The following is a 22,852-nucleotide window of genomic DNA, read 5'->3' as shown; positions in this document are numbered from 1 at the left end:
ATGATACATCTTTTTTGTGTTGTAATTTGAAGCACTATTTATTCCATTTCATACACTTTATGTAAATCTGTATCATATTTAAATTTATCATGTGTTAAAATTTTCAATAAATTGGAGAAACCTGACTGGTTTTAGCTTTTTGACCATAAGTTGCAGGCTTTTCAAATATTCTTTGAGTTACATTGTGTTAAGCTTCTTCTTCTTACCTTACTTAGATTTTTGACCTTCACTCTACAGAATCAGGCCAAACACAAGATGGTCGTTTTCACAAATACCTGTTCAAGCAGAAAAAGTCTGTTCTTGCCTGATATCTGACATTTTTTGGATATTTTTTCTCACATCACACTAATGTTTGGAGGTATGGTGTAGTTTGAAACATACAAAAATGTGATGTGGAAATTTCACAACCCCAGCACTCAAATGAAAAAGAAACCTGGATAAAGCGCAGATGGGAGTGGAGAAATCTTGGGTCCAATGAGGAGGATATTGTCTGGACACCATGTCCCGGACATGCAGAGCTTGTGGGAAAGGAATGTAAAGTAGGGCAAAATATGATGTAGGTATGATTTATAACAGTTAAGAAAACCAAACCATTAGTAATGATGAAAAACTCAGTTGTGCTTTGACTAATTTGTCAGGAACTGAGATCACACATTTAAGGTGTACATTAAACTGTTTCAGTGTGTTTTTGCAGGCCAATGCACAATGCAAACAGTGCAAGATGCAGAAAGATGAACACAACACTGTTTAAGATAAAGCCAAATTGTGATCTTGAGTACAGAAGTGAAAAACAATGTTTCAACAGGAAGAAAAAAAGATTGTACAAATCTTTTTTTTCTCTGAATAAAAGCTAACGTCGCTGATTTTCACTCATGTTCTTGGCTGTGCCTTAGATCACATAACACGAAAACATACACAGTATACAGGACATGAACCCATCTTTTCTTGAGCTCTTTCATTACATCATGCTGAACAAACAGCCCTGCCTGAACACAACAGCAGTGCTGCTGCTTGAGTCTGCTCAGTGATGGAGTCAGGCGTGGAGTCTCGGCGCTGAAGGAGTTAATGAGCTGTGGAGGAGAGCTGCTGGAGCTGCCATGGATCCACCTTCAGAGAGATACGGCGCCTCCTCACACAGCTGACCGGGGAGCACAGGTAGTCTGTCCGGCGTACTTGTTGATCTTCTGGGCGAAGCAGCGGCGCGAAATGCGGAGCAGGAAGCCGGCTGCTGGGCAGTAGATCGTGTTGAAGGTATCTCTGCCATGTCGGAGGCAGAAGAAGGGGACATGGATTGGGTTAGACCCTGGCAATAGTAAACCAATTACGGCGCCTGCTTTTTGTTTTTTCTTTTTTCCTTTTTAATGCTTCTGCTTCATCTCCGTGTGTGCCTGCCTGCGGATTGATTGTTCACAGAACGGTACGTGCTGGTTTCATGATCACAACAACTCTCTACGGTATTTTTTGAAAGCTTATTTCTATCTGTACACTCTTGATCATATGTAAACATACTGTGCTAGAAATCAGTGTTATGTTGCACCACTCGGCGTTTAAACCGCACCATTATGGAGCAGGCAGCCTTTGACGAGAGAATTGCCTAACGATGGTGGATTTGCATCAACAACAGTGCAGTTGCAGATGATTGAACCTCATTCTGAGCTCAGATCATACTCAGCTTAAAAGCACAGTGTGCACAGGTAGATGTGCGGTCGTTATAAGTCTGCTGTATTATTTTACTGAAGCATTGACTTTAATAAAACAGGAGGGTGGAGGCTTTTTCAAATTGACACAGATGGATTTTGCTTCTCTGCAGTCTGTTACTGCATGTGCTCCTTCCACATTCCTTGTTCGTGCTTTTATTCTGCAAGTGCTTTGTTCTGCATGTTCAGATACAAAAAAATAGACCTGCTTGTGTTTTTGAAGTGTCTGAAACTTTATGTGACAGTGATCAATGATCACATCTGCAGGCCTGGGGTGTTTTTTTTGGCTCCCAAAATGTAAACAAAATGAAAAGAGAGAATTAAAAAAAGAAACATGCAGCTCTCACCACGTCTGCAGCCACAAGCAGGTCCAAAATTGTTTGACACTTTGTAAGGGGAAGATGTGGGTTATTTATTTTCAGCCTGCCTCCCTTGGGGAGCTGAGGGAGTGAGCAGCACTTCCTGGTGTTTCAGCACCATTAGAGTGGACAGCGCTCAGATTGGACCACAATCATTACAGTGGTGGAGTTCTGCCCTTTCAACCACAAAATCCTCTGCTATTCATCAGGGTCTCGTGGGCATACCTTGAATTCTTGGACTGATCAACTCTGTCCAAAAAACATCTAGCAAGAAGATCATGCTTGTTTATTTCCTTCTCTCTGAGCTGCCTGGGCCACGTGAGGCATGCAGGAATAGCAGCTTCTCTAATTAGAAAGAAATTATTAATTTCACTACGTCATTATTTTTTTATTTCCTCCAATCTGCTGTTTGAAATTTTGATAAAACAGTTACCATCAGAGGGTATTTCTGAAACACAAGTGTCAGTTTGACGTTGGTGTTTTGATGTGACATTGCTGTGTCAAGTATGTGTCTTTCTGTTTGTTGATGGCACCAGTACACCCATATATTAGTCATAAATCCAAATTATTTTTCCATTTAACCCTGGACAGAAATGTACGATTCTGAGGACTCTGGTATGAGTCATCTCCAAAACCCACAATGTGAGGGTATGTTTATTGTCGATTCAGGAGGTAATTCAAGAAGATGACACAACAGATTATGTGACAACAGCCACTGATTAAATTTATCACACCTAAAATTCAACGCCTACGATCGTTTCAAAAAACAGTGGCATTCAGCTCTTTGTCTTCAGGAACTTACAGATCCATTCTGGGTTTTCAGTATAGTCAGGTCTGAAGAGATTCTTTGGTGAAAGGCGTGGAGAATTCAGTGTGGTTCAGTTGGTGACAGTGTATCATTAAGTCTGGGTTCCATTATTTACCCTTTGTTGAATTTTTGTACGTCATGTGTGAGTCATCACAAGAGCACCAATCCAAGGCTAGATTGATTGTTCAGTTGGGAAAAAAAAAGAAAAAAATAATACCAGATCATGTAATAACAGACAGTTGAAATATGTCAAATGGTGGAATGAGGCATTTTGTGTCATATTTCTCTACTACGGGTCTTATTAATCAAAAGACATTGTTTTCAGGTCTCCAGCAGCTTTCTGGTGGTTCATGTTTTTAAACTTGAGGTGGGATATTTTGTCATAGTTGTGAGTCATCTTAAGACTCTGAGGCATGGAAAGCTTGATTCAAGAAAAAACCTTTTCTGGTTTAAACAGATGATGGGATAGAAGTTTAAATCCCTTTGGTCCCCTAAAGTTATTTTTCTTTCTTTCTTTTTTCTACTTTTCCTTTTCCCTATCTTTATTTTTTTGTCTTTCATCTTTTCTTTCTTTTTAAACATTTCAACTTTTGCCAGAATACTCTCTGGATTTTTTTCATTGCAGTGTTTTTTTAAGTGTCTTAAAGACATGCAATCAACTAAAATTACATATCATAAGATGAAAAACAAGAATTAGAAAAACTTTGACCAAAATATCAACTCTCTGTTGAACACTGACCCCCTGAAGACTAAGGTTAGAAACCATGGCCCAGAGCATTTTTGATGTTGGAGACTTGAATATCAGCTGATGCAAAGATTTCAATATTTTCTTTTAACTCTACAGATCCACTGATTTCAAGTAAGAGGAGCAGCTGCACACAACAGCCAAAATGTTCGCCTCACTGCTCCTCGAGCCTAAAGTCACCATGGAGAAATCCTTGACTGAAATGAGCAAAGCTGCCTCCCGCTCCACTTCCTCACTGCCACCTGAGCCGGTGGACATCCTGCGCAGCAAATCGTGTTTCCGCAGAGTGAGGCTGAATGTAGGGGGTCTCCCACATGAAGTCCTGTGGCGAACGTTAGACAGACTACCACGAACACGTTTAGGAAAGTTGAGAGATTGCAACACCCATGAATCTCTGATGGAAGTGTGCGATGACTACAACCTGGAGGAGAATGAGTACTTCTTTGACAGACACCCAGGGGCGTTCACATCAATTCTGAACTTCTACCGCACGGGTAAGCTGCACATGATGGAGGAAATGTGCGCTTTGTCGTTCAGTCAAGAGCTCGACTACTGGGGCATCGATGAGATCTACCTGGAGTCTTGTTGTCAGGCAAGGTACCACCAGAAAAAGGAACAAATGAACGAGGAGCTCAAAAGAGAGGCAGACAATCTGAAAGACAGAGAAGGAGAAGAATTTGACAACACTTGCTGTGCAGAGAAACGAAAGAAGCTGTGGGACCTTCTGGAAAAGCCAAGCTCATCTGTTGCAGCAAAGGTAGGTGACTGGCTGTTGCGTGTGGACTAACATCAGTGTGTTAGTTATTGCAGGATGGAGTCTTGAACATGTGAGCAGTACAATTATTAGAGAAAGATTTGCATGTATTAATACCTTTGTCACTCCATCAGTTGATTGATGGAAAGCTTAAAGAGGGGTATTGCACTAAAATAACAATGCTGGATGTTCATACTAAATGTGCACATTGTCGAACAGCAACATAATCATATCACAGAAATCCCTAAACATGTCTGTAAACTGTTCAAAACAGTCTGTTGTAAACATAGCATCATGCTAATCAGCTGCTATTGAACCATATTAGAGGTTGACCTATTGTTGGCTGGTGTTTCTTATGAGGCCAATTATTTGTATCAGTGTTGTCTTCTACATTTCAGCGATGAAGTTGATAAATCAAAATGTGTGCTACTTTGGCTCAACTACAGGTTTGTTTTCCCCGCTGTGTCTGTTTTCACTCAGCACTTTGTCTCGCCTAAGGTCCCACCCACAACACAATCTGATTGGCCAGATGTCAGATGATTGGGTGAATGTCATAGAATGTATAATTAATTAATTATTGATGTGTTCTTCCTGACGTCACCTGTCCATTCCTTAAATATAATTTGAAGCATATCGGCCATCTCAGCCATATTGGAAGTGACAAGGGCTTTGAGTACAGCTACAGGGCACCCCTCAGTCATGTGACCTGAGCTGTGACTCTGATTGGGCGAACTCGGGATCATAATATCTTCTGAACCGCCGAGTTAGAAAAAAATTCACCCCCAGCACAGTGTGTGCCGATAGTAAAATCAGTGATTCAGACAGAAGATGTTTTTTTGAACCAGGCTGTAAACAGGTTTATTTCTGCTTTGAAAATGGCTTATCTAGGCTGGGTGTGTATGTGACTTCTGGTATTTCTGGAGCCAGCCTCAAGAGGGCACTTTAGAAACAGCAGATTTGAGCACCTCCGCATTGTCTCATTTTCTTGGATCTTCTGGAGGTTGCCTCTTGGTGAATTTACAAGAAGTGCCATTCATAAAGTGTTAATTGTTTGAGAGGGTAAAAATCCAAATTCCTTATTTTGCAGGGAAGTTTATTGCAGCTCCTAAATCGGTTTCATGAACTTCTGATGAGCTGTATCATTATCAGCCCTGACAAACCAATCAGTCCACCACTAGTAATGTACATTATCAATAAGTTGATGATGCTATTGGTTGTAATTGCTGAGGGCTTATCCTGGTGAAGAGAGGGCGTGTTTGGCGACATTGTGTTGCAAAAAATGGAAGATAATGAGGACAAGTGTGGGGAAGAGGGCTGTTTGAAGAAGCTCTAAAATGAAGCTCCACATTCGGTCATGCAGGACACAGAAGTCTTATGCCCAAGCCATAATCAGCTGACAGGCTGAATAACCGTTGAATCATTGTTTCCAATCACTCACAATCCAATCACAGCCCATTCTCTTACAACAAGACTGTCCATAAATACAGCCTTTCCCCCTTATTGATCCCTGAAACATCAATGCTGCACACACTCTGCTACTCATAGCCTCAGTCACCCCAACCTCACACTTGAATCGAGGTGCATTTATTTTGATTAATAGCAATTTATTATTGTGGGCTTACTCTAGCAGTACAGTTAATCAAGTGCACTATTAATTAAACACCTTAAACAAACTGATTCTCAAATCCTTGTAACAACAAACATTTGTGACTGATTGTGTTTCAAGACTTGTATCTTCGTGGCATTAATTCACATGAATCACTGCTGCCTCTGCTGGAGATACTTTATAAGTTTAAATAACCAAGTAGTTTGTCTGTGTAGTTATAGTTATTTAGATTACTTAAAGAGGGGGTACTGTTTCTATCTAGGCTTTATACTGTCTGTGTGGTACCCTTGTTTACAGCTAACATGATAAATCTTTATTTTTCTCACTCTGGTGGTCAGAAAAGCTTCATTTCAGCCTCTGCCTGAAATGGTTTGTTTTACTGGCTGTCTCTTTAAGGCTCCCCACTCCACAAACCCCCATCCCTCTGATAGGACAGCCTTCTGGTTGCCTGTTGGGGGCACACCTTGGTGTTTAAGTGCCGCTCTCAAGTGTTAGGAAATCCATATGCGGTGACTTTATTCTTTCAGCAAGTCTCTTAAAGATTTTGTGTTTATTTTAGAACAGACTGTTCTAAGCAGTACAGATGGACTAATGCATTTCCACAACATATGAACATTTATGTTTAAAAATAGTTCAGTATGGACATCCTGCATGGTTACTTTATATCCATGTTTAAAATATACTGTAGGAAAGCACAGTGCTCCCTCTTTAAGTTACAATTAGGGAAAATGTTTGTGCACAAGAACACAACCATTATATTATTTTAGATTGTATTCAGTATAAACAATATGGTCACTTAACATGAATATTCAACATCACATGAACAAAATAAGAGCTCAAATAAAAATGCACTATGTACTTTTCAGACCTACTAACACATTTTAGAAGACATTTCAGGTTGCACTAAATGGGTCACTGAGGACGCCTTCATGTGTTGTGCTTCAGTGTTTGCTTATGTTTTGATAGCTCCAAGGTTGGAACAGTAAGTAAAGAGTGAAAATAACAGAGAAGGCCAGAGAATGTGAGTTATCAGTGTGGGATGTGTGAGTTATTATCTGCCATTACTGTTGTTCAAAGAGTGTCTAAGCTCTCACATGAGTTTGGTTAAAGTGAAAGCAGCTCTCTTCTTGCATTGCTATTAACTTTCTTTAAAATATGACACAAGGTTCATTATATTTATCCTCCGTTATGCTTTTTTATTCGGCTTGCAATAAAAGTCCATTAATAGGTCATTAACTCTTGGTTTACAGCATGTCCATATGCCCCTTACTTCTGCACTGTCAAACACACACGGATATGCTGCTGCACACATGTACACTAAAGGCACCTGTCACACACAAAGAAATCCATTGCAACGACTGCCCTTTGCTTACACAATGAAATTAACATCAGAGGCTTGAAGTTATTCCATTTCTTTTTGCATGCTGTAAGTTTGTGCCTGTGATGGCCCCGCCCTGCTTCACCGTGAGCCAATTGAATATGAGATATTCTGCTGGAGGCTGAGATATTACATTATCTCTAAGTTCACAAAAACAAGTCAGAAGTTATTACCGAGTGTTCGAATCGCTTGGATGAATCTATTCTAAGGGGGCAACTCTTGATAATTAGATGTTTGTGACATGTCATTACTGTGAATATTTTGAAAAACAAATAGAGCATGGGAAGCATGCAGACCAAGCTCTATGAGCAGTGACAGCCCCACAGCTGCTAAAACCAAAGCCGTGTTGTTGTTAGTTTTCTACACTGATTATTTGAATGAATTGTGGGCCAGAATTTCTTTGTTTCCTGTTTGTGCTGAGTGCCTGCAGATGCTGCAACCAAACATAGAGGCAACGGCTGGAGCTCTGTTTACATTTAAATCTAATCATGCAGCCATTAGCAGCAGAAATATAAACAATTTTATTTTTTCCTTTGTCTTCATCAATGTGATAACATGTTAACATTTTTTTTATACTAATGTTACATTACCACACTGTTATGAGTAAAAAAGTCACCACCAGGGAGGATTCCCATGGCCAGGAAGGTACTTAGAAGTTAAACTAAAAACACTGAAATAAAAATACAAAAACTCACTACTTTATTTTGAATTTAAACTTGAATTTTAAGACTTGAATCAGACTTTTTTCTCTGACATTACCATCACATTCTTGTTATCTTATCATTAGTTTATCTATCTATTTATTTCAATTTGTGTGTGGCCCTAATCTGCCGTGCAAGGTGCAATGGTTAAGTTGAACAGTATTTATTTTTCTTGTCATCTCATAGTCCTTTTTTCATCTCAGTTTCAATTAACACAGTGAAATCAATGACATGAACTGAATAAAAACTTTCCCAATCAAGGTCAAAATCAGTTTTTGTTTTTGTGCAGAGTAACATCCAGAGTCCCCTTTGCACTGCTCATTATTCCCTTATCCGAAGGCTGCGCCTGAGGGTGCTGACTTTAATCAGGTATGCATACAGAGTAGGTCTTCAGTGGTCCTTTCAGAGAGCCACACCTGCAACCACAACCTGGTCGACCGCAGCGGTGTTAAACATTTTTAGCCTTTGATCACAATCTCCTACACTGGATTGAGGGGATCAAAGAGGATGCTATTTTCTCTGACAGTGTTTTTAAGAGAAGCTGAATGTCTTGTTTTGGAATCGTACAGGAAATGAAACTTTTAGCAGGTTTTTTTTTTTTTTTTTGCTGTGTAAAGCTTTGCAGAGAGGATTTATGAGTTCTGTTTGCGCTTCTCCACAAACAGACTGAGATGAGAGCTGCGAGTCTGTCAGTGAAATGTCTTTTCATGGGAATCAAAGGGATGTAAAATCAATGTTTATTGTGTTAGAGCTAAGAAAGTGCTGTAGCCTATAAAAAGGAGCTGACCACTCAGAGTCAACCATACTCTGCTGGCTCCATTAACACACACTGATACCTTCAATTTATCAAAAGATCTCTGCAGAAGTTTGGAAGCTTTTAACCCAGATAGCATCTTTTTGCTTTGAGAAATGACACAGCAAAGTGTGCATGCGCAGTGTTTCTGCAATTATATACTGTAGCTCTTATTAGACACCAACTGATAAGGGGATGCAGTGATTAGAGCTAAAGAATAAAGGACCATCATCTTGTAATTTGGCATCGTAATAAGACTACACGGTAGGCTGATGTGCCAAAACAAAAGCGACCTTGACACAACAACAAGCCGAGTTTATCAATTAGTTTAAAAGGGCAAAGTGATACCACAGACCAAACAACTAAGAGCTTTGATAGAGGCTGATGTATCATCTAGGCCTTTTTAATAGACTGGAACACACTGTGGGCTTGTCAAGTGGTCCAGCTTTAACCACAGTCTTAGCTCATCAGCTCTGTGTACTCCTGTCCCAGGTCAGGACTGGAAATGTATGTGTAACAGCCCATAAACAGATGGCAAATGGTAGATATGAGCACAAAACAAACGGTTACCAAGCAACAAAAGTATAATTTTGTCATCTCTGAAGTGGCGGGTACTGAACATTTAAGGAGGTCTATTTGTGTTTCTGTGTGTGAGAGAGAGAGCACTTTTACTTTGTTACTGTATTCCAATGTCTGCACAGAGGAACACAAGGGAGCACAAGTCATGAATGCAATATTTGCCAAGATGTTCAGGGGGAAGTCCTGTGTCGCCGCCTGCACTCTTTCTGCTGTCCTTCCTGTCATCCTTTTATTCCCTGTCTTCATATCTCTACTTCCTTCCTCCCCATCTTTGGGCTCCGCCACTATACCTCCGACTAAATGTCAGGGAAATGTCACATTAATTATTTTCCAGGAGACTCCAGGCCCAATTTGAAGCTTCCCTCTCTGTTTTCTTTCTTATTCAGCCATGGCATTGTCTGTGTCTCGCTCAAATCAGATTTGAGTCACCATAAAATAAGATTGTGCGCGACCACTGGCAAAGTGGCGCCAAGAAAATACTTTTCTTCACCTGCAGCAGGATTTGTGTAACAACATCCTACATGTGCCTAGTTTAATTTATTTATAATATCAGATAGTAACACAGTTTGTTACTGCACAATTAGGGTCTTAAAGCGGTCATTTAAAGAGCTAATGTTCTTCTCTGTTTGTGCTGTGACCAATTTTAGCTTCTGTACCCTAGGGGCTAGAATTTGGAAGTTTTTTTTCTGGTATCATTCAATAAAAAACATGATTTTTGAACATCTTTACTGGAGGACAGACCAGACAAAGTTGAGCCATTTAATTGCAAGCAAATCACAATAAGACTCTTTGTTTTATTTTCAGATTTCTACATTTGAAGTTTTCCAGAAAAAAGCCTTTGTGAATCTTTTCGTGGTGAAACTGAGACTCATGAAAGATGTGTATGCAAACTCTTCAGTGGATGGTGTAAAATAGAAATGGTGGCTTTTTTATTTTGCAGACTATAACTGAAAGATTAAATCTAGCTTTTGATTCAAATGAGTTGTTGTCAAACGTTATGTAGATAAAGCAGAAAAGGAAAAACCTTGCTGGAGGTTGGTTTTCACAGATCACTGGCTTCAGGGAAGCTGAAAAGTTTATTAATCCAAAAGGCTGTATAATTGTTAAAGGCTTGCTGATGGTTCCTGAGACTGGTTATAAAAGAACTGACAGTAGCTCCAGATAGTAAGAATAAATCATAATAAAACATCTTAATTTAGAAAATACCTTAAAACTTTCTACCTCTCCCAATGCATCCATTACTGAAACACCAGGCAAATCTATTGATGATCAAATTTGAAACAGTTTTTACCTACAGTTTCAGATCAACCTTCATGGCTGGCAAAAACATGGGTTCATTTTTAACCAGTTTCAAGGAGAGATCCGAGCCTAACATGAATATTGCTGTCATTTTTGTCCTTTCTCCATGCAAAAATGGGGAATTACCAATTCCTCTTCTGTCAGTGGTATTGTGCATCAGATGGCAGGCAACAAATTCCAATTATTCTCCTCTCATGTCACACTTAAGATGACATATGAATGCAGTTTGGCTACCTTCCCACTCATAAATCAGTCTGCAATGTGAATCAAAAACATGAAGCATTGCAAGACGAGAATTGATCACCATCTGAGACAGCTGCAAAGTTACTGCCAGTCAAACGAACAATGACAAAGAGGCTGTAAAAAAAAAAAACAGACAGAAAATTGTTGTGTCCTGTTTCAATTCAAGGCTGCATGACCCTTGTCCTGTTTTATAGCGCATAAACATCCCTTTATTTCCACATATTTTGACTGTATGCCATAAATCTTCCTGTGGAGGCTAAAGCATTCAGTCTGCATTAGTGGTGCCTGGAAGACTAGACAGTCACACAGGTTCAGACTGTGAAGCTCCATCTCTGATTTATTCAAAAGATTTTGAATCAGGTTAGGACTGCAATGAGACCACCTCCAGAGGGCTGGTCAATAAGGGGGAAAGGGGATTTGGAGTGGGAGTCTTAAAGAGACAGCAGCTAAAACAAAGTTTTTCGGAGCTGTAAAAGCTGTAAATCATGTAATGTAATGTAATGTAATGTAAAAAAAAAATAGTGTGAAACTCCCTCTTTAAATAAGCAAAACAGCCAAATCAAGAAATGTTTAGTCAAAGTACATCCTGTAATACTTGTTTTTCTCAAATATATTGTCTCAATATAAAAAAAGTATATTTTCTCACATCATATGGCCCCACATCTAATCTTTAAGGTTAAAGGTTAAGCTTATCACATGAGATCACACTAATCTGACCTGTAATCTCTACCCTCTGTTTCAGCAGCAGGCTGTCTGTCAGATTAATAAATAGATTTTATCAGTATGAGCTCCTTCCTCAATCAGATTTTTAATTAGGTAGTTATTTTAAGTCCAGTCCTGAATGAATGATCAGGGAGGGTACAGATGGGGGGGGGGGGTTACCTTCCAACATTGATGTACAAGGATTTTCTAAAGCATAATATATAGCATAATATAATTATAAATTAAGTCAATTATTTCATATCCATTTTTAATCATTTTTAGTTTGTGAAAATCTGCAGGAAATTTCACATGTATTTTGCCTCAAGCGACACCATGTGCAAAAATTTATAGTCATCAGAATTTATATAATCTATACAAGTTGGCATGATTTTGCTCTGTGTTAGCAATGAAAGGATTATATTATGTAGATTGTTTTAAATCATTGTTCTTACTGTAAAGCTGTTATGATGGCTTAAGTGGTAAAGAAAGAGTGAGAATGCCGAAATAAATTTTAAAAAATGAGACATTTGGGCATAACTATAAAACTAAATATGCATTATTAACAAAAACTCAAACATTACCTTGCATGGGTTCACTCTAAACATGGTTAAAAAAGTAAGAGGCAAAACATGAGCAGTGCACATCCATGTGCAGAGTATAGAGTACAATCATACTTTCTTAAAACTGAGTACTCATAACAGTTCCAGGGCACACTGATGAATAATTCAGGCCCTTAGTCATATTTCTTGTTATCATCCAACATTTAACTTGGTGAAGTCTGTGCTCTGCTACAGCTGCTGTTCTTTGATCGTGAACATAAAGACCACAGAACATAAATGTACATCCATGCATGTGTCACTGAGAAGCCTGTTAAACCTGTGAGGGGCTACCTCAAACATGCTTTCATACCTTTAACCAAATCAGCTGCTTTATTCGTGCATGGGTTTAAGGAAAGGGCAATGTGAGACTGCTTTATTTATAGAACGTTTTGAGCACAGATGAAATAGAAAGTGCTTTAAAGAGGGTAAGAAAACATCATGGGGACATGCAGGCAATAAGCAATGAAACTGTGGAAAATTGGTGAAGATTGAGAAAAATGTGATTGTTTCAACTGATACAGAGGAAAACAAAACATAAATGTGCCAGTGCAGAGTGCACTGCAGACTACAGAGTGCTATTTTAAGTTTACAGTGTCTGTTGCAACAGTAAGTGCATTTTTTTCCATTTTCATGTCTGTCTTTGGGACCTGTAGTGTACTAACACAGCAGGGAAAGAGAGCAGTAACAAAGTCATGAACCACATGTAACTCCCCCAGCTGCACCAGGTGACCATGTGACACTAAGGTCAAAATCTGTGCTTGATATGGGATTAAGAGTAAATAACTCATCAGACTCCCCCCAGGTTATTTATCTGTGATGTCTGAGTTTGTGAGGAGAGTAAGCTGGGATCATTGTGTGTACTCCAGTACCATGATGATTGCTTTCATGCCAGATGCTCTCAGTGCTTGTCACAATGTCTCCTCATCAATGGCAGAGCTCCTGAGTGCTTATCCTTACCTGCCCCGAGAACAGATCCAAACTTGCTTATAAAAAACTCTACTGCACTCTCAGAAAGTTGGGGTCAGAATGAATTGATCTCAAAGCTGGTGTGGTCGATCTTTCGTTTTTCGGTAGTGCTTAGCATATGGATTTATTGACAGGGAAGAGCAATGGGTATTAATCAACAGCTCTCACGTCTGTCCTATTTGGTCCGCACGATTAAGGGGACATACACACACTCACAGACAGGATTTCTCTATCACAAAATGCCTGTATTAATAAAGCGCAACACATCATTTTTTACAAACAAGCTGACTTAGAAAGAACTGACAACCCATCAGGGCACTCAGAGTAAAACATTATTTAGATTAATGTAATTAAAGACATGTCACATTTTTACTATATGCATCAAACATGTAGAACAGTAGACTTGACAGTGACATAACTGAAAGCCTGTACATTCAGAAACTAACAGGCCGAAACACCCAGAGATGAGCTGTTGTTTAGGCTCACAATATAAACCTCGTTGACTTCTCTTGGCAGCTGACTTCGCCAGCTGACATTAACAAGATCACATTTTTGGGACTTGTTCTGATCCATGCAGCTAATTTGTTATTTCCAATGTGTCCAGAAAAAGTTGTGAGCCAGAATGAGACCTAACTTTTGGCCAGATGGATGGTAGCACACAGAGGATTTGTGTATCTGCTGAGAAATTATGATCATGATCTTTTAATACACAGAGATGGCTCCCTTCCTGTCATGCGTCCTAATTGCTAATTCATTCACGGATCACAGCCAAACCGTTTTCAGCGCCAAAATTCTGTTTATTTTCCAAAATAAATGCATCCAGCAAATATTTCCCCCCACATATGGTGAAGATTGGAAGCTTTCTGGTAGTTTCCGGTTAGATTTTTGCAAATGTACAGGGTTTCACCCAGATAACACTGGAAAGATAAATAGCATGTTTTTGGATTATTGTCTTCATCTACTTAAGTCACTTGTGGGGCATAAAACAATCTGAAAGCATATGGGCCTGAATCACTGTTATGTTAAGTTATTTTCGTTAGCAAACACTCTTACTCTCACAGGTGGCACAGAGTATCAGTACAATAATACATTATCATCCGGAAATCTTGCAATAGCAATACATTACCCAGGCACGAAAGATGAGTACTTCTTTTAAGTATATTTGGGTCTTTTTATTTCTTTAATCAGATAGCAGAGTACAGTGGATAAAGCAGGAAACAGGGTGAGGGTAGGGAATGACATGTGGAAAACAGGCCACAGGCTGAATTCGAACCCAGAGAACTCCTCAACAGATGCATCTGGCTCGTCTTTACACAGAGGAGCAGCAGCTCTACTTTGAGCCTCTCACAATTGTCTGAGCTCCAAACCTTAAAAAGCTCTTTCAGCTGCTTGTATTTGCAATCTTGTATTTTCAGTCACTACCAACAGCTTATGACCATAGGTGAGGGTTAGAATGTAGATTGACCAGTAAATTGGGGGGCTTGCCTTCTGGCTCAGCTCCTTCTTTACCACAATGGCTATGTTTACATGTGGTCAGTAGCCCTTTCATATTTAGAATACTAGCAATAGCCCGGTTGCGCAAGGGCCATGCCGTTACCCTTTTGAAAAACTGGAATACGCTCATGTTCCGGTTTTAAAAACCCGAAAAACACCACAAGGGTAACACCACTCCATTTCTAACCTGAATATTTGGTCATGCATACACCTATCCAGTTAAGCCCATCGAAAGAAACATTAATTTGTGTTCTGTGCATGTTCTGTTCACAAGGAATCTTGGTCTTTTGAGTGCAGGGCTCCGCTGTGCTGCTGCTGCTACTGTTGTTGTTGCTATGGACGCAGCAAGACGAAGCGGAGATGTCGCGCATTGTGTCATGACTATAAACTGTATAAAACATGGACGAAGCCCTGATGTCACCTGTCTATTTGTGAAATGGAAAATGAAGCACATCAGCTACTGCAGCCACATTGGTAGTGGCAAAGGCTTCGCGTACAGTTATAGGGCACCTGTGGGTCACGTGACCCTGAGCTGGGCCTATGATTGGGTGAGCTTGCGTTCTTCATATCCTCTGAACCGCCAAGTTTGAAAAAAGTTCACCCCCCCTACAGTGTGTGCCGATAGTAAAATTAACGATTCAGACAGGACACGTTTTTTTGCACCAGGCTGTAAAAAAGGTTCATTTCTGCTTTGAAAACGACTTTTTTTGTCTTGGTGTTTATGTGGCTTCCAGGACTTCCGGAGCCAGCCTCGAGTGAATACTCGAGAAACAGCAGATTTTAGCACTTTTGCATTGTCTCATATTCTTAGACCAGAGGTTGCCGCTCAGTCATGACGTTTTCCATGCGTCAGGATGTTGCCCATACATTGCCTGTTTGATCGGGATACCATGTAAACAGGAAGAACTCTGTTTACTCACGCGTGTACCCAAACGTTGACCTCAACTTTGAATATTATAAACAAAGCCAATGGTCCAGTATGGTGTCCGCATCCCTGCCCACGCCATTCTGATCCATCTGTCAATCTCTTTCTTCTTTTCCCCCTTCACTTGTGAACAAGAAAATGAGATACTGTAAGAACCATGGTATGTCATTGTGTCGTGAGGTGTATTGTCAACTGGTGTAGCTCAACCTGTCATGGTGTGTAGTGTTGTGTATTATCATGTCCTGCTGTATCATTTTGATGTCAAGTTTAGCCAAGTCAAGTCCAGCTGAGCCAAGTCAAGTCGAGTTGAGTCGAGTCAAATGAAGCCATATCGTGTTGTGCTGTGTCATATTGTTTTGTATTGTGTCCTCTCCTGTTGTGTCAAGTTGCATTGTGTCATGTCGTGTCATGACATGCCATGCCAGGTAAGGCAAGTTGAGTGATACTAAGTTGTGTCTTGTTACTCAGTGTGGTATTGTTTCCTGTCTTATTGCATTGCATCGTCTCAAGTTGTTGTGTTGGTTTGTATGGTATACATTGAACCAGGCCTTGTGCTGTACCAGTTTGTATCTTTTCCAGTCATGTTGTTTCATGTCAAACATGTGAAATTGGATGGAACCCTAATCAGAGGTATGAGATAACGTTCTGTGGATCCATCTAAATGCAGCTACTGATCATTTGATTGACGTTTTTTAGTGTGGAAACTCGAGGACCGTTTACACGGCTCAGAACCATAATTCCACCCCCAGCATTAACCCAAATCAAGAATAGGTAACAGTTTGCCTTGAAATCCTGCTTATTTCAGTCTTGTAATTACACCAAGAACAGCAGATTAAACCATGAGTTCACCTTTTTTCTTAAGGCTTAAGCATTTTTGAGTGAAATCACTCAGTGGAGTGCAGATGTCCACTAAAACCTGCTAATCCTCCCCACTTAGCTCTCACTGTCACAGTCTGCAGTCTGCTGTGTGGATTACACAACAGTGGCAGAAGTTTGTCCTGATGGTAACAGAGAGGGAAAGGTGATGGGATTCTCAGTATCAGCGGGTTTTTCTGTCTGCTGGCAGCTTGGCAAACATTTCACTTCAGGTCTGGAGACACACTCATTAGTTAGTCAGGCTTTGCTGTGACTGGGGGGAATTGTATTCTTATCAGAGGGTGAGGATGATAAAAGTCTACAACTTATCAAACAGGGACAGGTGAAAATACACAACAACAGCAGCAACAACAACAACAACAAAATGGAACATCTCCAATCAGCTGAAGAATAAAAAAGAATGGTTATTCAGGGTTTCCAGAATGAGTATCTGAATGTTGAAGCCAAAACTGGAGAACAGAGGTGGTTACATAACCTCACTGGCGGTAATTTTTTTGTGATGTGTCGTGGGTTTATTGTGATGAAACACCGGAGTACAGGCCACATGCCTGAGGACAGAAAGACCCAGTCATAATGATCAGCAGAATTATGATAATCAGTCATGAACTGCTTACTTCACTGACATTTAATGTGACTAATTGTTTAATATCAGACTGGAGTTTTGGAGGGACTCTTTTCATAGCTGCTTCAGCCTGCTGCTGCATATTTTAACACTCATTCACTGTTAATGTGATGAGGTCTGATTTTCGAGTGGTCGGGTTGTGTTTGTGAGCATTTTACAAGTCTCGTCATGAATTTTCTAGTGGAGAGTTCATGAGTTGTAGTGTCATCTCAGGTTTTTGAGCATGCACAGGAGCACTGTGGGTGTGTTTAACTCCTGCAGAACGGGTTTAGTAAGTGAACCAGCCATTTTGCTGTGTTTAGCGATGAAGAATTAATTCAAGTGGATATGTTTAAAGATAAAAACACATGTGTGTTATGAATTACATAACTGGTCATGAGAGAAACAGTTGCCAAATGCATGAAAAGTTTTTGCACATATCTTGTCCGATTAAAGCGTTCTGAGATTAAAGATACTTCACTGTTTGAACTGGACGATGCCCGAGGAGTGTGAAGGAGAAAGAAGAACAGAGAGGGATAGAGGGATCTAGATAACTGCTGAGTTTGAAATGATAAGGTCAGAAAATTACAGAGACTGAGCTGTAAGCCTGTGACTGGGGCAAAATAGATTCCAGCACATGATGTGAATCAAATATTCACGTCTCTGTTTCCTTCAGCAGGTCACGTGATATCGCTCAAGTTTCTTCTGGAAATCAATATAAATCATAGGAGTGCATGTGCTGGACTCACATGATATCACTACTGCCACTATATGCCAGGTTAAAATCAAAGCCTCACATGACAGTGCATGCCACATTTTGACTGTGCTATTCACCGACTTTCTTGACTGGGGTGGCAAAGCAAAGGCTCTGAATTTTGCAGAGGTTATAACAAGCAAGCCCTTGTCTCTGTAACTTTTTATTCATTCTTTTATAGAGCACTGGAGCAAATTGCTGCCACCAAGACTTAAAAATAAGAAGTTGTTGGTCAACACTGGAACAAAAACGAATACTGAATCAGCTCTAGGGCCACAGTGGATCTATATTACTTTGAATTGGTGGTTTGTCTGTTTCATCTGTCGTTATTTGGGCAAAAATGTTAGCAGAGTTTGCATAACAAGTTAGCAGGCTGCTAGCAGCATTTTTTTTGCTAAACTAAAGGCCATCTGCCTCTGTGTTACATCACATTCACTTTGATTTTGGACATGTTGGCACTCCTGTTTGCCACCGGAAGTGGCCTTCTTTCATAAACCAGCAGACTGCTATGACCAGGCAAGCTGATGGCTCCAGGGATTGAGTATATGCTTTTTTTTCAACATGACTTCAAACAACAACACTTCCACTTTCAAATATGGTCTGGTACAGGGTTTTTTGATTGGAGTGGTGGAAATCAGCAACCTGCATAAACTGGCCTCGTCCAGCATAGTCTAGAGCAAGGGTCTTAAACCTGTGGCTCTGGAGCCTCCCGTGGCTCTTTGACTCCTTTGCAGCGGCTCCTTGTAGCTTTAAAAAAATATATTACTTAAATAAAGAATTAAAAATTGTCTGAAATTTTTGCAATTTTTGAACTCTAATTTTTGTAGTTCTGCAAGTATTTAAATTTTTTTGGACATTTTTTAAATTTCAAAACTTTTTATTTTTATTAATGTATCTATTTATTTTACAAATTTTTGATGATTCAAAAATGCTCGTAATTTTTGCAAATATTTGAAACTTTTCCACATTCTTCATATGTGGAAAAACATTAGCCAAACACAAAAAATGTGAGTTGAGCGATATTGTCAATATGTTATCAAATTCAAGTATTCCAAAAACTTTGAAATTTTTGCAAATTTTTGTAATTTCAAAATTTTGACATTTTTGAAAAAAAAATCATCTCAAGTTTTTTTTTTAAATCTCCATATTTTTGCATAATTGTTGAAATTGCTGAATTAGCAAAACAAAAAATATGATTTCAATTTTAAAAACATTTTTACACATGTTTTGACGATAATAAACCAAGAGCATATGTACAATTACATACATTCAAATAGCTTCTTGTTTAGATAATTATTCACTAGATATTAGGTATGCTTAGAACTTTTTAGTCTTTACAGTAGATATAGCAGACTTTGTAGCTCCTGAATGACTTTAATACACATGAGCTGAGGCTAAAATAAAGGTTGCAGACCCCTGGTCTAGAGTCAGAGAGTCAAACCATCATAGACTATACATAAGGATGCGTGGAGAAGGGTCCATTCTAACACCTTTATCCCTGATTAAGCTCATCATCCAGCACCAGACCAGACAGCATCAAAGCATCAAATCAGCTGATGGTTCTCAAGATTGCATTTTCCCCTCTTGCCCTTCACACTGATTGTTTTTTACATCAAGTGGATAGTAATAATATAGCTCCAAAGGAAAAGCAGAACACCCTAAGGCAGCAACACTCTGCTGTTTGGATCTTACACCCAGAAAAGTTGCTGAATATATGAAATTGAAAACATTTCAACATGATGATGTCTTTTAATTTCATTATAAATAAAATTTAAATAATCTTATTTAACTTCATTCTAAGTTGTTAATCTTTAACAAAAAAGAAAAAGTTTCTGGAAAAGACTTTGATTATTACTTGCATGAGGAGCATAAGCTGTTTGAGTCTGTGTTGCCTTTGGACCTGATTTAGTTCTAAAGAAAGAGGCTCATAGTCCGGACAATCACACAGCCACAGAGGCTGAGAGAACAAAGGCCTGTGGTTTGTGTTTTGTTCTTGCAATGAGGAGCAGAAAACAAAAGTTCAAAGACAAAATCTTTCACATGAATTCTCTTCAGATGATGATGAGATGAGCTGGCTGGCTGCCGAGTAACTGCATGTATAGTTAAAATAATCATTAAATATTGAACCTTTTGAAAAAGAAAAGACTACAGGAGCATTTTGAATATGATCATGATGGTTTATGTAATAATAATTTAACGAAGCAGCTTATTTTCTGCTCTTGTATTGTCAGAACACTAACAGAAGTGCAGCTGTATCTCTGTCAACATTATTCTTCAGGTCTCCTCTCATTTAGAAAAAAATGGGGGCTCCAGCTGTGAATTAAGCTCATTTTAGTGAAGACATGGCAGTTTTAGTGTAGCAGTTGCATCGTCTCACTCATCAGCCTTAAAGTAAACTCTGTGAGTCAGTACCACAGAGAGATTAAAACTGAAACTGTGTCAGTTTCCCTGAATCAGGTCTAACCCTCAAGGGGAGTGCCCGTCAACGCTGTTACAGCAGCTGATGAATAATATGTGTGTATTGAAGCCTCAGGATGACTTCAGCCAGTTAGCAATGGGAAAATTCGAAAACTTGGATAACAGCTTTAAATATCACAGCTTTTGAGTGTTTTGACTTTCACAATGGCCCTTCCTCTGCCACTGTGAAATCTACACCTCAAAGACCAAGCCAAAACTTCGCCTATTTGAAGACAGCGCTTGCTGGAAATATCAGTGAGCTTCAAATTGTAAGAGAAATCAGTTTCAGACTATTTTACATTTCAGTGGTTTGAATTGGTTTTAACACTCACCGTAAAAATTCATTCTTTCATTCATAAAGATTGCCTCTTTGCTTTAAGGTTAACAGTGTGTTCCTTACACAAAGGTCACAGATGGATGACGTGCTCTACAAAAGTGAGGCTAAATCATTTACAGCTTCCTCTACTGGCTGGCTTAATGGGCAAAGTTTATTTTAAAAAAAAGAACATTCTTTCTGTTTGTTTATTTAATTAGTAATTTGATGCTATTAAAAGAGGTATTACAATGGAATTAGAGTAACTGAATTGGGTGTATCCACTTGTGTTAAAAACTGCAATTCTTGCTTTCACTTGTAGCTTTCTACAAAGAGGCTAAAGGCACACCCTGTGTCATCGAACTCCAATAAAGTTAAGTTCAGTTCAACCTTTTTTCAATATTGCACCTGTCATTAATATGTGACATCCCAGACACTATGTTCATAAATAATACAATCTATGGTCTGTACCAACTTGCTGGTCTTTCCAGTTTAATCTCAAGTCTGATGCTTTTTGTTTTGTTGTTGACTGGTGGAAGTGACTCACCATCGATTCTAGACAAATCTACCAGCCAATTCCCATACTGCACGGAATAAGAGACCAAAATCATCACCTGAGCTTCTGCCTGGTGTGCTTGTCGAGGTATTTTGGCCCCAGTTCCTGTGAGAGTTGGAGATGTATCACCCATTTATTGAAACTGCAAAAGTCATCAAGCAACCCCAGTTTGACTCCTCCTCTTGGTTCTTTAATGCCTGGCATTACCCACTCCCCCAACCTGTCCTTGCCTCAATGTCTTAAAGCAGCCTCATCATCTGCTATTTCTTTAAGCCTACTCCGTTATGATTAACATTAACAGCGTGAAGTGAACAATAACTGCATTAAGATTTTCTTGCACTCTGTTGTGGCTCAACCAGCACCATGACAATATAAATCCAACTGAGATTTTTTTTTTACATCATTCTTTAGTTTCTCCCTTTGCAATCAATTTGGTGTTGTGAAAAAATAACTATTTCAGTCAGTTTATCCTGGAAGAACATGTTTGTTTCACTTGAATACAGCATGTGTTTTCTGAGACAGGCCGAGGCCCTCTACTGCCACAGGCTGTTATCAGACTCAGCAGCAGATGTTGGGGAGGGACATCGATAAAACTCTCCTCTAGAGCAACTTTAGGCATCAAACAGGTGGAGGTGGGGTTAGTGAGCTGAGCAGCAGCTGCAGGAGCAAGTGTTTGCATCATTGTTGGAGCAGATGTTGCAAACAGGGGTGCAGGAGAAGCAAGGTGGGGTTAAACATTTGACAGGGAATTAGCAGATTTTGCCTGCAGTAGACTTTCTAGAAGATGTTGCATCAGATAAACTGTACGTTGCACCAAAAAGGTGCCAACAGTACAGAATGGTACACTGGAAAAAAGTGCTTGCATAAGAATTCAGCAAGACATTCGATACACACGTCTTTCATGTGAGATTTTTAGTTGTTTTTTTCACCATTTCTCTAACAAAATGTACCAACATTTTTTCTCACCATGTCCATTCCTCAACATCTTTGTGAGCGCACAGAGCAACAGAATCCATAAATCGATACCTTGGCCAAGAAGCTGCTCTACTAGTTGTAGCTCTGCAGTGTTCCCCACACCATACAAGGCTTTTACTCCACCGTGCTGGCTGTGTGTTGAGGTGAACAGATGACTTTGAGGTAGTGCGAAGGCCAGGAACAGAAATAGAAGCCACTAAGGTGAAGGAGAAATTTTCATCAAGTCAATGGCCGACTGAGAGTGGGAAGAGCTCTTGACTACTGGAGCGAGACGCCTTTCACCTTGATGAGCACTTTCACTTGTGTCTTTACGCGACACAAGCTAAAGTACCAACACACACAAACACCAGCTGCACGTGCATGTCATCACACTTTATTTATTTGGACATGGTCTGATGCACTTTCTAGTTTTCTTTGAGCTGTTTCTCCCCTAAACGGGATTTATTAACCAGCTTGTTCGTCTTTTCTGCTCTGCTACTGTCCTCCATCCCTGCTCCTCTTTTTATGCTGCGTCTGATTTCACCAGTGTTGCATGTTTTCTCCTTGTTGCCTTCTCTGTTTTGTTCAGTACCCCTGGGGGCTTTGCTGCTGCTCTCCAAACCTTGGCTTTTCATGTATGTATTCTGATGAGTGGGAGGGTGTGTTACTCCCACCTCAGGCTCTGGCATAAAG

The 22,852-nt window shown here is 39.6% G+C and overlaps 1 protein-coding gene across 1 annotated transcript in view; it reads left to right on the top strand.

The window, feature by feature from the left end:
• The first annotated feature begins 1,020 nt into the window (after positions 1 to 1,020).
• Positions 1,021 to 22,852, top strand: part of kcnb1 (potassium voltage-gated channel, Shab-related subfamily, member 1) — a 41,182-nt gene continuing 19,350 nt past the window's right edge. The window contains exons 1-2 of the mRNA XM_074667282.1: positions 1,021 to 1,417; positions 3,709 to 4,366. Of these exons, the coding sequence (XP_074523383.1) occupies positions 3,755 to 4,366 (612 nt within the window). The 5' untranslated portion in view covers positions 1,021 to 1,417; positions 3,709 to 3,754. The remainder of the gene's footprint in view (positions 1,418 to 3,708; positions 4,367 to 22,852) is intronic.

Source organism: Halichoeres trimaculatus, unplaced genomic scaffold (assembly GCF_033239565.1).
Source record: "Halichoeres trimaculatus isolate MK-OKI-2021-1 unplaced genomic scaffold, fHalTri1.1 fHalTri1_scaffold_1, whole genome shotgun sequence".
Classification (NCBI taxonomy): Eukaryota; Metazoa; Chordata; class Actinopteri; order Labriformes; family Labridae; genus Halichoeres; species Halichoeres trimaculatus.
This window is presented reverse-complemented; position numbering and strand designations above follow the sequence as displayed.